Source organism: Pleurodeles waltl, chromosome 9 (genome assembly GCF_031143425.1).
Source record: "Pleurodeles waltl isolate 20211129_DDA chromosome 9, aPleWal1.hap1.20221129, whole genome shotgun sequence".
Classification (NCBI taxonomy): Eukaryota; Metazoa; Chordata; class Amphibia; order Caudata; family Salamandridae; genus Pleurodeles; species Pleurodeles waltl.
The window spans coordinates 300,509,842-300,522,660 of record NC_090448.1 but is presented as its reverse complement, the minus strand read 5'-3'; the positions used below and the strand labels follow the sequence as shown (position 1 = coordinate 300,522,660).

At 50.3% G+C, this 12,819-nt stretch overlaps 1 protein-coding gene across 1 annotated transcript in view; it reads right to left on the bottom strand.

Moving 5' to 3' along the window:
- DOCK3 (dedicator of cytokinesis 3) overlaps nt 1–12,819 on the bottom strand; it is a 1,331,886-nt gene that overhangs the window by 271,094 nt on the left and 1,047,973 nt on the right. Inside the window, exon 25 of the mRNA XM_069206772.1 lies at nt 11,270–11,397. Coding sequence (XP_069062873.1) covers nt 11,270–11,397 — 128 coding nt within the window. The remainder of the gene's footprint in view (nt 1–11,269; nt 11,398–12,819) is intronic.

Here is a 12,819-nt window from a genome sequence, read left to right as displayed (position 1 = left end):
TTGCAAAGTGTCTTACGCCTTGGAATGCTAAGCTAGCCTCTATTTTTACAATACTATTCAATATTTTGCTTGAACTGGCCTCAGTCCCCTAGTGTTGGAAGCCTCTGTGCTACTTCCCGTGATGAAAAAAAAATGACACTGACCCTAGGATTTTACAATTTATGAGCCAATTTCTCTAGTCATAAGACTAACTAAAATTATGTACGCCTGTTGTGAGAAAACAGGGCTGATTGCAGAGGCCCCATAACTTTTTGCCCCCATTTTCCACTTTTTGCTGCTGTTTTCCTGACTTTAAAGGTGCCCAGGGTACTGCTAACCAGTCCCAGGGCCTGTGCTCTGTGTAAAATGGATATGCAAATTAGGCTAATTATAAGTGGCTAAGTTAACCTACCTATAAGTCCCTAGTATATGGTAGGGCATGTAGGTTTAGGGACCACAGCATAGGTGGTGCACACCTAGGTGCATTGCTGAGGTGCCCAGTGTCATTTTAAAAGCAAGCCTGCCTTGCTGGCTGCTTTTAAATTAAAGTTATATGCAAATTCGACTTTGGAATTAAAGGTACTTCCAAAGTCTTAAACTACCTTATTTTTACATATAAGTCACCCCTAAGGTGTGCCCTATGTGCCCCTAGGGCTGGGTGCCATGTAACTATAAGCAGGGACTTTATAAAAATAGATTTATAAGCCCTGGTGAGGTAAAAACAGCCAAATTCGTTTTTCCCTCATTGAAGTAAATGGCCTTCATAGGCTAGAATGGGCAGACTTTATTTTAAATTTTAAAGTCTCCTTAAATGTTGCATACCAAGAATTTGGTATCAAATTAATTGTTGTAATAAATCCTACAACTTCCAGTTGTTGGTTTTAATATATCTAGTTCAGGTAAAAAGTTTAGACTTTACCTAAAAAGTTGCCAATTTCAGCTCTGCATTGTTTTTGCTGCTGTGCTCTGATTGGCCAGCCTGCAGCAGCTTCTGCCAGGCTGCCTTGATGAGGTGTGAAGTGGCCAGGCTTCACACAAAGGAATGTGCTTGGGGGAGAGAATCTCCCCTCAGCAGATGGTGAGGCAGGAAGGGGGAGGGCTGCCAAACTGGTCTTCAAAGGCAGAGAAGGACATTTGCAGCACCCAGCAACACCCCCACATCCTGCAACCCCAGACAGCTAGGTGCCCCCTTGATTAGATTAGGAGAGGGCAGGAGAGGGGTGTGTTTATGATTTTTAGCCACACCAGTGGGTGGGCTCAGCCAGATGTAACCTCCAAAAATCAGATTCATCCATGTTGGATTTTTAGAGACTGTTGCCTTCTAGGATGGATTTTTGCCACACTTCCCAGGAAGTGGTCATCACAGGGGGACGACCCTGTCCCTGATTGGAGAACCAGGGCCCCCCTGCTTTTCACCCAGGAGCAAGGATAAAACTGGCAGACCTGCACCCACACCTCAGATCCCCTCCAGAATTCAACAAGAAAGGAACTAAAGAAGAAGAAGGACTGCCCTGCTGGACCCCTGGCCTGCACCTGGACCCTGCACTCAGAAGGACTGCACCAGCTGCACACTTGGGCTTCACCACAAGAAGGACTTTGCCTGGCTTCAACTGGTTCAAGGAGGGACTCCCTGTTTGCTACAGGTGAAAAATTGCTAACCAGAGTCCCCTGCACCAACTCCTGAAGAAAACGACCAGCTGACCACTGTCCAGTGGCCAAAAAGGAGTTTGCGCCAGGTGCATTCTGGGAGTTGAAGTCCGCACCCCCCCAAGGACCATCACAGAACTTCTGGTCCCTTGGGGTGAGCTGTGGACCCCAAAAGAACCTTAAAAGAACATCTGGGTGAAGCCCCAGAAGTTTGGAAAAGATTTGAGAATTTTTGGAAAAAAGCTCCAGAGAGGGACCGACCCGCCGCGGAAATTCTAGCCGGCTTGCCTCAACCGTGACCCGGCCTGACTTCGTGGTTCGTCCCGGTAAAGAAAAACATCCAAAAAAGAGACTAAGTCCGAACGTATAAAGTTGACCGGGACCTCCCAGCCATCGTATCCGAGAAGGGCTCCATGGATGTCGGATCAAGATCCAGGTTTACCCCGGTCGAAGGATTTTCATCTCGAAAAAACGACTAAGTCCGAAGGTAAAAGTCTCCACTGAGGAAACCCACATCGCGTATCCGGACAAGGGCTCCAGGAGGTCGGATTCAACTGGCAGGTTCGTCCCGGTGAAGAAAAACTTCAAAATAAAGACTAAGTCAGAAGGTAACTTTTTAACCGAGGCCTCCCGCGACCTGTAGCCGAGCAGGGCTCCATCGCGGTCGGCCTGAAAGTTTGACTTTGCCCCGGTCGAGGTGCAACCAGATGACCCGATTGGCGCTTTTTGTTTCTAAGCGCTAGAAAAGTAATAATTCTTTAAAAATTCATATCTCCGGTTCCCCTGAACCGATTTTAATCGTTTTTGTGTCATTTTAAAGATAAAAATATAAACTATTTTTATAAATTGGTTTTGGATTTTTAAACTGTTTCCTGTGTTTTATTTAATTACTGTTTTGTGATATTTGAATGCTTTACACTTTGGCCCTCATTCTGACCTTGGCGGGCGGCGGAGGCCGCCCGCCAAAGTCCCGCCGTCAGCTTACCGTTCCGCGGTCGAAAGACCGCAGCGGTAATTCTGACTTTCCCGCTGGGCGGTCGCCTTCAGACCGCCCGCCAGCCCAGCGGGAAAGAGGCTTCCACGATGAAGCCGGCTCGGAATCGAGCCGGCGGAGTGGAAGCTGTGCGACGGGTGCAGTTGCACCCGTCGCGTATTTCACTGTCTGCGCAGCAGACAGTGAAATACATGTAGGGGCCCTCTTACGGGGGCCCCTGCAATGCCCATGCCAGTGGCATGGGCACTGCAGAGGCCCCCAGGGGCCCCGCGACCCCCCCTACCGCCATCCGGATCCCGGCGGTCGGACCGCCGGGATCTGGATGGCGGTAGGGGGGGTCGGAATCCCCGCGGCGGTGCAGCAAGCTGCGCCGCCGTGGAGGATTCAATGGGGCGGCGGTACACTGGCGGGAGCCCGCCAGTGGTGCCGGTCCGACCGCGGCTTTACCGCCGCGGTCGGAATCCCCATTGGAGCACCGCCGGCCTGTCGGCGGTGCTCCCGCGGTCCTCCGCCCTGGCGGTCAAAGACCGCCAGGGTCAGAATGACCGCCTTTGTCTCCTAAGTTAAGCCTTGACGCTCGTTGCCAAGCTACCAAGGGTTGAGCTGGGATTAATTTACTGAGACCTAACTGTACCTATGTGGATGTTAGTGGCTTGTTGCTAGGTGTAGGTACCTACCTGCCCTACCAATAACCCATTTTCCAACATAATTGGAAGCAGCGACGGGATACTGTACTTGTGTTCAATATCACTTTACAGTTTTAGGTAAAACAAATTAAAAATCCTTTAAATTGTCCTAGTGCAAAAATTGTTTTTAATTTTTAAGTTGGATTAATTTCAATTATTGAATTTTTGTAATTTTTCTAAATTCTTGTTTCCAATTTTTGCAAAAAGTTTTTGTTGACACAAAACTAGGGAACCATGGAGCTTGATCTGGCTAGCCTACCCACACTGACAGTAGTCCAGCTTAGGGGGTTGTGTATTGAAAGAGGGTTGCCTGCAACCACTGATCTCAGGAAGCAAATCCTGATCACATCCCTGACAGCATGGGCTGAGGCCCAAGAGGTAGAGTCAGAAGAAGCTCCAGAGGAGGGAGAAAGAAGGGAGGATGCAAGCTCTAACCACTCAGGGGACGGAAGGCATCTGAGCCTAAGTGAGGATGAGGAAGAACGGTCCTCAGTAAACACAGTCACTAGGGGCAGATCCAAAGCTAGTGGTGGGAAGGGGGTCCTTTCAGGAGGAGAGAACCCATCCATCAGAGAAAGAGAGTTGGAGGCCCAGCTAGCATACATAGCTTTGGAAGCAGAGAAGCTGGCCCTAGAAAAGAAAAAGTGGGCATACAAAGAAAAAAGAGATGGAAGCAGCGATAAAGAAGCTGAGGTGTCCATGGGTGGGGGAGTTTGCCCCAGATCACCCAAGGGGGTAGTTCCTGCTTATGTAGAGGGGGATGACATAGATAAGTGGCTAGGGCCTTTGAGAGGGCACTCCAAATGAGAAGGGCTATGCCTCAATACTGGGGTTCCCTTTTGTGGGAGTTGGTCCCCAACTCAGGGAGGGATAGGCTTCTGACCTTAAGGGGGGAGGAGGCAGATTCATACCCTAGTATGAAGAGGTGCTTAGCCAAGAAGTTTGGTCTGACCCCAGAGCAATATAGAATGAAGTTCAGGGACACCCAGAAGGTCAGTACCCAGTCTTGGGTTGACTTTGTGGACATTTCACTAAAGGCACTAGAGGGCTGGATTATTGGTAACAAAGTAGATACTTATGAGGGGTTATACAATCTGATCATGAGAGAGCACATCTTGACCAATTGTACCCAAGAAAGGTTACGCCAGCATCTAGTGGACTCTAAGCAGACCAACCCTAGAGAGCTAGGGGAGGCAACTGATGAGTGGTTGAGAACCAGGGTGGTTGTCAAGTCCCAGGGGGGAGACTCCAAGAAGGGGGGGATAGGTCCCCAAAAACCTAAGGAGGGAGGTGGTAAGCCCACCACAGAGACTCCCTCTGTACCCCAGAACCCTAAGAAGGAGGAGAGTAAATCCCACTCCCACTCTGACAAGCAGAGACAGGGAGACCCAGGGTTAAAAAAACTCTTGGACAGTAGGGCTTGCTTTGACTGTCAGCAGACAGGTCACTTCAGAGGAGATGCAGCCTGTCCAAGGAAGGTGGTTAGCACTGGGCTGTCCAGTGTAGCCATAGAGGAGGATTCCTCAGATGATGAAGTCCTCCTAGCATTGTGCTGGGAGACAGGACCAGATGGTAAGCTGGTGATCCCTGAGGGTGGGAGTAGGCACTTCCACCACATTCAAGTGAATGGGATCCCTACCACTGGCCTGAGGGACACCTGTGCCAGTCACACTATAGTGAGTGACCGGTTAGTGACGCCAGACATGTATGTCCCAGGAAAGACAAAGAAAGTCAGGATAGCCACAGGGGAGGTCACCTCCAAACCTGTAGCCATAGTGCCCCTAGAGAGGGAGGGTATCCTTGACTGGATTAGGGTGGTAGTCAGTGCTGACCTCCCCCTAGATTGTATCCTGGGCAATGACCTCTCAGAGGTGAGTCTGGTCACAGATGGGGTGGTCGCCCAGGGCGCCCCCCCAACCCAAAGTCCTGGGGAGTCAGTCCCTACAGTTAGGAGACAGGGGTCCCCAAGAAAAGGAAAGAAGAAAAGGAAGGGTAGGCCACTCTTAAAGAGTGTTCCAGGGAGCCAAAGGCCTTCTGCCCCAGTAGGGGGGGAGCCCAGAGTTGGCACTGGTGAGGCCTCACCTGACCCCAAGGAAGTCCTGAGTAGTCAGGCAGCTGTCCAGATGCAAGGTGTTGCCCCTGCACTGACAGAAGGGAGAGTGGAAGGAGGGTGTCTGCCACAGGAGGTGGTAGCCCCCCACTCTAGACAGCAAGAGGGGTGCCCGGACCCCAAAGATGCCCCTAAAGCAGCTCAGCCACCTGTCAGTGGAGAGCTTAGGGTGTGGTTCTGGGTACTGACAGCTGTCAGTAGCCTCTGCTGGGTGCTAGCCTTCCTGGCAGCACTGTACTTGGCCTGGGAGGCAGACCCCAGGGCCAATAGCAAAGTAGGCCCCCTGACCCTATTGGTCATGGTGGGGTTGCTCAAGTGTTGGGTGACCTCTTTGGATAAGCTAGGTGTTGCCCTAGCAAAGTTTGGAGTAGGGGAGGTGGGCACCTCACTACCCAAGTTGGCAGAGAGAAAGGAGGAAGACCCCCCTAGAGGAAAGTTTCAGTTTGTGTTGGGTCCTTTTACTGTTGGGATGGCTTCACTACCCATAGGGAGTGACCCTGACAGGAGGATATAAGGCAGAGTAGGCCCTGCAAAGGGACAGCCAGTTTTCTTCACTGTCTTCCTCGCCTAACAAGCCAGGAAGACTCCCCCAGGGTTGGGCTGAGTCTCCTGGGCGTGTGGGCTGGGGGGGGTTGTGTGAGAAAACAGGGCTGATTGCAGAGGCCCCATAACTTTTTGCCCCCATTTTCCACTTTTTGCTGGTGTTTTCCTGACTTTAAAAGTGCCCTGGGTACTGCTAACCAGTCCCAGGGCCTGTGCTCTGTGTAAAATGGATATGCAAATTAGGCTAATTATAAGTGGCTAAGTTAACCTACCTATAAGTCCCTAGTATATGGTAGGGCATGTAGGTTTAGGGACCACAGCATAGGTGGTGCACACCTAGGTGCATTGCTGAGGTGCCCAGTGTCATTTTAAAAGCAAGCCTGCCTTGCTGGCTGCTTTTAAATTAAAGTTATATGCAAATTCGACTTTGGAATTAAAGGTACTTCCAAAGTCTTAAACTACCTTATTTTTACATATAAGTCACCCCTAAGGTGTGCCCTATGTGCCCCTAGGGCTGGGTGCCATGTAACTATAAGCAGGGACTTTATAAAAATAGATTTATAAGCCCTGGTGAGGTAAAAACAGCCAAATTCGTTTTTCCCTCATTGAAGTAAATGGCCTTCATAGGCTAGAATGGGCAGACTTTATTTTAAATTTTAAAGTCTCCTTAAATGTTGCATACCAAGAATTTGGTATCAAATTAATTGTTGTAATAAATCCTACAACTTCCAGTTGTTGGATTTAATATAACTAGTTCAGGTAAAAAGTTTAGACTTTACCTAAAAAGTTGCCAATTTCAGCTCTGCATTGTTTTTGCTGCTGTGCTCTGATTGGCCAGCCTGCAGCAGCTTCTGCCAGGCTGCCTTGATGAGGTGTGAAGTGGCCAGGCTTCACACAAAGGAATGTGCTTGGGGGAGAGAATCTCCCCTCAGCCGATGGTGAGGCAGGAAGGGGGAGGGCTGCCAAACTGGTCTTCAAAGGCAGAGAAGGACATTTGCAGCACCCAGCAACACCCCACATCCTGCAACCCCAGACAGCTAGGTGCCCCCTTGATTAGATTAGGAGAGGGCAGGAGAGGGGTGTGTTTATGATTTTTAGCCACACCAGTGGGTGGGCTCAGCCAGATGTAACCTCCAAAAATCAGATTCATCCATGTTGGATTTTTAGAGACTGTTGCCTTCTGGGATGGATTTTTGCCACACTTCCCAAGAAGTGGTCATCACAGGGGGACGACCCTGTCCCTGATTGGAGAACCAGGGCCCCCCTGCTTTTCACCCAGGAGCAAGGATAACACTGGCAGACCTGCACCCACACCTCAGATCCCCTCCAGAATTCAACAAGAAAGGAACTAAAGAAGAAGAAGGACTGCCCTGCTGGACCCCTGGCCTGCACCTGGACCCTGCACTCAGAAGGACTGCACCAGCTGCACACTTGGGCTTCACCACAAGAAGGACTTTGCCTGGCTTCAACTGGTTCAAGGAGGGACTCCCTGTTTGCTACAGGTGAAAAATTGCTAACCAGAGTCCCCTGCACCAACTCCTGAAGAAAACGACCAGCTGACCACTGTCCAGTGGCCAAAAAGGAGTTTGCGCCAGGTGCATTCTGGGAGTTGAAGTCCGCACCCCCCCAAGGACCATCACAGAACTTCTGGTCCCTTGGGGTGAGCTGTGGACCCCAAAAGAACCTTAAAAGAACATCTGGGTGAAGCCCCAGAAGTTTGGAAAAGATTTGAGAATTTTTGGAAAAAAGCTCCAGAGAGGGACCGACCCGCCGCGGAAATTCTAGACGGCTTGCCTCAACCGTGACCCGGCCTGACTTCGTGGTTCGTCCCGGTAAAGAAAAACATCCAAAAAAGAGACTAAGTCCGAACGTAAAAAGTTGACCGGGACCTCCCAGCCATCGTATCCGAGAAGGGCTCCATGGACGTCGGATCAAGATCCAGGTTTACCCCGGTCGAAGGATTTTCATCTCGAAAAAACGACTAAGTCCGAAGGTAAAAGTCTCCACCGAGGAAACCCACATCGCGTATCCGGACAAGGGCTCCAGGAGGTCGGATTCAACTGGCAGGTTCGTCCCGGTGAAGAAAAACTTCAAAATAAATACTAAGGCCCTCATTCTGACCTTGGCGGGTGGCGGAGGCCGCCCGCCAAAGTCCCGCCGTCAGGTTACCGTTCCGCGGTCGAAAGACCGCGGCGGTAATTCTGACTTTCCCGCTGGGCTGGCGGGCGGTCGCCTTCAGACCGCCAGCCAGCCCAGCGGGAAAGAGGCTTCCACGATGAAGCCGGCTCGGAATCGAGCCGGCGGAGTGGAAGCTGTGCGACGGGTGCAGTTGCACCCGTCGCGTATTTCACTGTCTGCGCAGCAGACAGTGAAATACATGTAGGGGCCCTCTTACGGGGGCCCCTGCAATGCCCATGCCAGTGGCATGGGCACTGCAGGGGCCCCCAGGGGCCCCGCGACCCCCCCTACCGCCATCCGGATCCCGGCGGTCGGACCGCCGGGATCTGGATGGCGGTAGGGGGGGTCGGAATCCCCGCGGCAGTGCAGCAAGCTGCGCCGCCGTGGAGGATTCAATGGGGCGGCGGTACACTGGCGGGAGCCCGCCAGTGGTGCCGGTCCGACCGCGGCTTTACCGCCGCAGTCGGAATCCCCATTGGAGCACCGCCGGCCTGTCGGCGGTGCTCCCGCGGTCCTCCGCCCTGGCGGTCTTTGACCGCCAGGGTCAGAATGAGGGCCTAAGTCAGAAGGTAACTTTTTAACCGAGGCCTCCCGCGACCTGTAGCCGAGCAGGGCTTCATTGCGGTCGGCCTGAAAGTTTGACTTTGCCCCGGTCGAGGTGCAACCAGATGACCCGATTGGCGCTTTTTGTTTCTAAGCGCTAGAAAAGTAATAATTCTTTAAAAATTCATATCTCCGGTTCCCCTGAACCGATTTTAATCGTTTTTGTGTCATTTTAAAGATAAAAATATAAACTATTTTTATGAATTTGGTTTTGGATTTTTAAACTGTTTCCTGTGTTTTATTTAATTACTGTTTTGTGATATTTGAATGCTTTACACTTTGGCCCTCATTCTGACCCTGGCGGGCGGAGGACCGCGGGAGCACCGCCGACAGGCCGGCGGTGCTCCAATGGGGATTCCGACCGCGGCGGTAAAGCCGCGGTCGGACCGGCACCACTGGCGGGCTCCCGCCAGTGTACCGCCGCCCCATTGAATCCTCCACGGCGGCGCAGCTTGCTGCACCGCCGCGGGGATTCCGACCCCCCTACCGCCATCCAGATCCCGGCGGTCCGACCGCTGGGATCCGGATGGTGGTAGGGGGGGTCGCGGGGCCCCTGGGGGCCCCTGCAGTGCCCATGCCACTGGCATGGGCATTGCAGGGGCCCCCGTAAGAGGGCCCCTACATGTATTTCACTGTCTGCTGCGCAGACAGTGAAATACGCGACGGGTGCAACTGCACCCGTCGCACAGCTTCCACTCCGCCGGCTCAATTCCGAGCCGGCTTCATCGTGGAAGCCTCTTTCCCGCTGGGCTGGCGGGCGGTCTGAAGGCGACCGCCCGCCAGCCCAGCGGGAAAGTCAGAATTACCGCCGCGGTCTTTCGACCGCGGAACGGTAATCTGACGGCGGGACTTTGGCGGGCGGCCTCCGCCGCCCGCCAAGGTCAGAATGAGGGCCTTTGTCTCCTAAGTTAAGCCTTGACGCTCGTTGCCAAGCTACCAAGGGTTGAGCTGGGATTAATTTACTGAGACCTAACTGTACCTATGTTGAGGTTAGTGGCTTGTTGCTAGGTGTAGGTACCTACCTGCCCTACCAATAACCCATTTTCCAACACCTGTGTAATTGAGATCCTCTCCTTACATCTTCAAACCATATAATTCTTTGATCAATGCAGGGTTAGGCAAGGTTACAGTACCAAATAATCCATGTAGGAATCCTAAATATTCTAGCACGTGTTTTGGCAATGCTTTTGTCTTGATATTATTGGATTTTTGGGCAGTATTTGACACAGTCATTCTATATTCTACAGTTTCAACTAAAAATGGCCAGAGTGGGGTCTATGTCTTAGCCTGCTGTATATCTTTCCTGACTGATCTCTCTGAAGCAATCATTTTACCTCTGTTTCAATTCATTCTTTCAAGAAACATCTGTGGTGTCCCTTAGGGCTCTGCTCTCAGCCCAACACTCTTTATTCTATGTGTCTTTCCACTGGCTAGGAGTGCTCTTATGGCTTTACCTTCTGTTACACTGATGATGCCCATCTCCCTCTGAGACTAGATGGCACTCTTACCACAATAAGGTTGAAAATCTAGTGTTGCATGTTATCCATTGCCTAGTGAACGAAGGTGAAGGACCTTAGAATAAATACTTAATAAATTGTAATTCTAACATTTTGTAATCTCAGGATGAGGAATTCTATGTTGTGGCCAGCTGAACTGCCCACACCTCTTCCACCAATCTCATCTGCTAGAAATCATGGGGTCATCTTAATGCAAGCCTATTATTTCATGAGCATATCTCAAAAGCATAGTCTACATGTTTCTTTTGGTCATGACTCTTAGAAAGTTCTCTCCTTCTATCCCATGGGATGTTGGACTTCACATAACAGTTGTTTCACCTGTAGACCATTCAAAGTACTGCAGCCTGATTGTTAACTGGACTAAAAATGTCTGTCTTATATCTAAACACCTGCTTGCACTACTTTGGCTGACGAGTAAGATTAGGTTTCTCTTCAAAACTCCCTGTTTTTGTCACCAGGCTTTTAATGTGATGGGTCTGAGATACATCCAAAAATGATTTATACCATATCAGCCCGCTCGTTCCCTGTGAAACAATACAGCCACTCTTCTTTAGGAGGCAGTACCTCGCTGTACAAATGGAATTGAATACCACTTCATCTTTGTCAAACAGATTCTCACCCCCTATTCAGAAAAGTTAAAACCCTATCTTTTTACACAATAAATAAAAGTGATTGGGCTTTGGTCTATTTACAGATATTCATACTGTACCAGAGCAGAGACACCCTTTGTGGTTAACCATTGTACTTTATACAGTTTCAATCAAAAAATCTATCAAAAAAGTAAAAACAAAAGGGATGTATTAAGATGTTGTAAGAAGAAGGACTGAAGACAAGTGAGCTGTGAAAAGAGAATAGTTTGCAAACATGTGGTAGGAAATGGGAGGTGTGAAAGGACAAGATGAGAGGTTTGCAAGGAGATAAAGGCAAACTGCAACTGTGGAATATTATTCAGGGATATGCAACTGACTGCTTCTGCGGGTGAGACACTGAAATTTGTGGACAGACCGCTCACCAAAGAGCTTGTTTTCATAATGGAGAATATGCTGCTGAGGATTCCTGAGCAAATGAGGAGCTCCTTTTGCTGGCGTAGATGGAGATGAATGTGATGAAGCACCACAGGGAGCAGGATCCGTCGTGATTCTAGAGAAGAGAAACAAGTTGTTATTCAACTATCAAACTAAATAATTCAAGTGCCAGAGCTACAATCCAGAAAGATACCTACTAACAAATTATCGCTGGCACACATTTGAGAAACAGATTTTCAATACACAAACAAGCACAGCAACTCTGATTTTATACCATGTTCATGTGACTAGCTGTTTGGAGCAGCTGTTTAGGAAATTAATCTGGCTAAGTAGAATCATATATAAACGCATTTACTGTACAGCAGGTCCCAAACATCTTCTGTCTATTTTCTCTATCTTTCTATGTACTTGCAGAATCATACAAATGTTCTGCCTGGCATTGTTATACCACTAAGATGAAAATATCAACTTGCGCATACTTCGACATCAGAATAACCACAACCTCCATAACCCAAATTAACCATACATAGAACAGTGTAGATTTACTTTTCTTCTCAGTCTATATCTATTTACCTTGATGATATCAATATTGCGGAATCAATATTGTGGAATTGAAACAAGTGCAGGTTGATATAGGGCCAGATGTACAAAGCTATTTTGGTGGTCGCAAACAGCAAATTTAGGGGGTCATTCCAAGCTTGGCGGGTGGCGGGAGCCGCCCGCCAAGCGGGAACCGCCAGAAGACAGTACCGCGGTCTTTTTCGGCGGTCATTCTGGGTTTCCACTGGGCTGGCGGGCGACCGCCAAAAGGCCGCCAGCCAGCCCAGTGGGAAACACCCTTCTACGATGAAGCCGGCTCCGAATGGAGCCGGTGGAGTGGAAGGTGTGCGACGGGTGCAGTAGCACCCGTCGCGAATTTCAGTGTCTGCTAAGCAGACACTGAAATTCAAAGTGGGGCCCTCTTACGGGGGCCCCTGCAGTGCCAATGCCATTGGCATGGGCACTGCAGGGGCCCCCAGGGGCCCCACGACACCCCTCACCGCCATCCTGTTCCTCGCGGTCGAAACCGCCAGGAACAGGATGGCGGTGAGGGGGTCGGAATCCCCCATGGCGGCGCAGCAAGCTGCGCAGCCATGGAGGATTCCCCTGGGCAGCGGAAAGTCGGCGGTACACCGCGACTTTCCATTTCTGGCCGCGGCTGTACCGCCGCGGTCAGAATGCCCAAAGGAGCACCGCCAGCCTGTTGGCGGTGCTCCCGCGGACCCCGGCCCTGACGGTATTTACCGCCAGGGTCGGAATGACCCCCTTAGTCTTTTGCTAGAGCAAAATGGCCTTGTAGCATGTGTCATCCCTATTTTGCAAGTCAGTAACCTGTTACTGACTAGTAAAATAGGGATTGCGACTCCCTATTAGAAAGGGGTGTTCCAAAAGCATCCATTCCTAATAGCGACCCACAGGCCCATGTACGATTGTTTTGTGAGCGTGAATGCAGTTGCAAACCAATCACAGTTACCACCAATTTCAAATTGGCGGTAAT